This window comes from Arachis ipaensis, chromosome B02, assembly GCF_000816755.2.
Source record: "Arachis ipaensis cultivar K30076 chromosome B02, Araip1.1, whole genome shotgun sequence".
NCBI lineage: Eukaryota > Viridiplantae > Streptophyta > Magnoliopsida > Fabales > Fabaceae > Arachis > Arachis ipaensis.
The window spans coordinates 13,996,211-13,998,886 of record NC_029786.2 but is presented as its reverse complement, the minus strand read 5'-3'; the positions used below and the strand labels follow the sequence as shown (position 1 = coordinate 13,998,886).

At 25.7% G+C, this 2,676-nt stretch overlaps 1 protein-coding gene across 9 annotated transcripts in view; it reads left to right on the top strand.

Moving 5' to 3' along the window:
• LOC107626907 (probable aquaporin NIP7-1) overlaps positions 1,349-2,676 on the top strand; it is a 24,619-nt gene continuing 23,291 nt past the window's right edge. For 5 of the 9 annotated variants that reach the window (XM_021115538.1, XM_021115540.1, XM_021115537.1 and 2 more), the window contains exon 1: positions 1,349-1,691. In XM_021115538.1, the coding sequence (XP_020971197.1) occupies positions 1,671-1,691 (21 nt within the window). In that variant the 5' untranslated portion in view covers positions 1,349-1,670. Of the gene's footprint in view, positions 1,711-2,676 lie in introns of all 9 variants that reach the window. The other 4 variants (XM_021115542.1, XM_021115539.1, XM_016329800.2 and 1 more) reach the window with 1 other exon arrangement.

Here is a 2,676-nt window from a genome sequence, read left to right as displayed (position 1 = left end):
ACATAAAATAATATTTAAATATAAAATATATATATTAAAATAAATTAAATAACATATATATTTATACATAAATACATAATGATTGATTTGATAACTAATATCTAATATACATATAGTATTTTTTAAGTTAATATTTGTCTAGTTTCTTTTTCTGGTCGTTATTATAGGTATCTAAATTTATTATTAGGAATCTAACTAGTAACTCAGGTAAAAAAAAAGTAATTGAATATTGAATATAATTTTCTCTCTCATATCAACCAATCAATTATGAAATTGGTCATTTATATAAGATATATGTTAAAATTTACGGCGCACATAAAAAATAATTTAAATATATATCATATGCATTTATACACAAACACATAATGCTAATTTAATTTAGTGGTTAATTTTTTGTATGTCCATAATATTTTGTTTTCCGATATATTCAAAAAAAAATGTTATATACACAAAAAACTACAAATTAGTCTCTATGTATTTTTTTTTTAATTTATGCATGAAATGGAAACAATGCAATAACAATTGTTAATGCAATAACAATTGTTTTTGTGTAGTATTTTCGAAACATGTATTTTATATATATTAAGGGTATTTTTTCAAGTTCTATAGCATATATTTTATGAGTGACAAACTTATAACTCCCTTCAAATATATATAATATTTCTTATTCAAATAAAATATACAAAGAGAGATTTATTGCATGCATAGAGTGCATAGTTAGATTCATCATACAACAATACATAACATAATGTGATTTATCTTCTAATTTTTGAAAATAGTTGGGAAAAAAATAATCTCTAGTTAAACTAGTATAATCCACCGTCAATTAGGTATGCGTTCATTGGTACAAGAATAGTTGATTTGTAAATTAGTAACATGCAGAAGAAACTTTAACTTGTTCAAAGAGACAACTAATTTTCTAATATATATGAGATGGAGACAACTTTAATAATTTTACTATTAAATAAACAAGCAAAATCCTACGTGTGAAAAGCAAGTTAGGAGCAGTGTAGAAAGTGGACTCACAAATCATGTGACCAAAGAAAGGATCTCCTTATTAGTACATAGAATATATATATATATTAGAAAAAATTTAGGAAATCAATATTTTTATTAAAATTTGGTTAATTAATTATAAAAAAAATAATTTTATATTATTAAATAAAATTTTATATCATTAAAAATATTATTAATGGCTATTTAATGACTATAAATCACAAAAATTACTGGCGCCCTAACACTCCTCGTATCTAATTATATAGCGAGATGGTCGGTTAAATACGGTCTAGATGGGATCTGGCGTATATATAAATTATATAATAAGAACCCATGAAAAATAATGCATGGACATATCAAAAGCTTTAGCCATCACTCTCTCTCTCTCTCCTAATCTTCTTTTGCTCTCTCTCTCTTCCAATCTTTTCTTCTGACTGCCATACATACATGGAAAACAAAGAGGTTGAGGGGAATGTTGTCTGGTTCGAAATCATTCATCATCTCGAATATGATAAGGCAGGATGAAAAGTGATTTCGGACCAGGCTTCATTCCCCTCAGCTATTATAGTCGGATTCGTATTATCTTCTTCTTCATTTCAAGTGTATAGAAAAATGGTCTCCTGCGGCAAAATTCAAGATTGAAGAAGGATTACACAAAAAGGGTATGCACTACTATGCATATGAAGGATAAATTGGTAATTGCAAAGCTTCCAGGTTCTACATATGAATCTTTTCAACTCCTTATTAATTACATTTCATATGTTGCTTACTCTGTTGATATTGATATGATGAATAGATGAATTGGATTTCAATGATAATTTCTTTTTTCAAAAGAGAAAAGAATAAAAAAATAAGAAATTATTGGTATTTGTTCTTCTATATATGTAGGCTTTTTACTTATATATATTCTGTTAGGAAATAGTCATCAATAATCTCATTAATCTTCTCCCAGATTCATCATAACATATATTTCATTAATTCTAAACTATTTTTACATAGCTTTGTTGTTCATATATACTTCAACTTTAAAATAAATAAATAAATTTAACAAATTAAAGGTCAGAGTTCTGCTGGTTTATTAAATTAATTTAAAAATGGTCCTTATTGTTGTTATTGTAACTAATTTTAAAATGATTAGCTAAATTAATTAGATAATTATTCATAAAACCAAAATAATAATCTCACATTCTCACATGAAAAAAGCAGTGTCCAGAAGACAAATTATTAAAGATATATATCAAATAATGGAAGGCTTTGTTAGGAACATAATGATGAGTCATCACCTAATGAATATTATAGAATTCAATATTTAATTAAAATTGACACACAATGATGATGATACAGTTAAAAGATATATTATTATTAGTTGAATGATTAGGTGTGGACGTGTGGTGCTGTTATGAACCCAATCATTTGTGACTTCTGAATTTGATTGAGAGTGTTCAATCTTCAACAGTAGTTGCATATTATTAATGTGGATACAGAGAAAAAATTGTGAAGCAATAGTTCTTAGAATAATGTAATCCAAGCCAGGACACACAGATTATTGCCAAACAGAAAAGACAGAAAATTGTAATTAGCTCTTACCTACACTCAAGGACACAAGAAAATCTGTTAAATCTTCAATTGTATGATTAGAGCTTCTTCTTCTTCTTTTTTTTTTTTTTTTTTTTTTTTTAA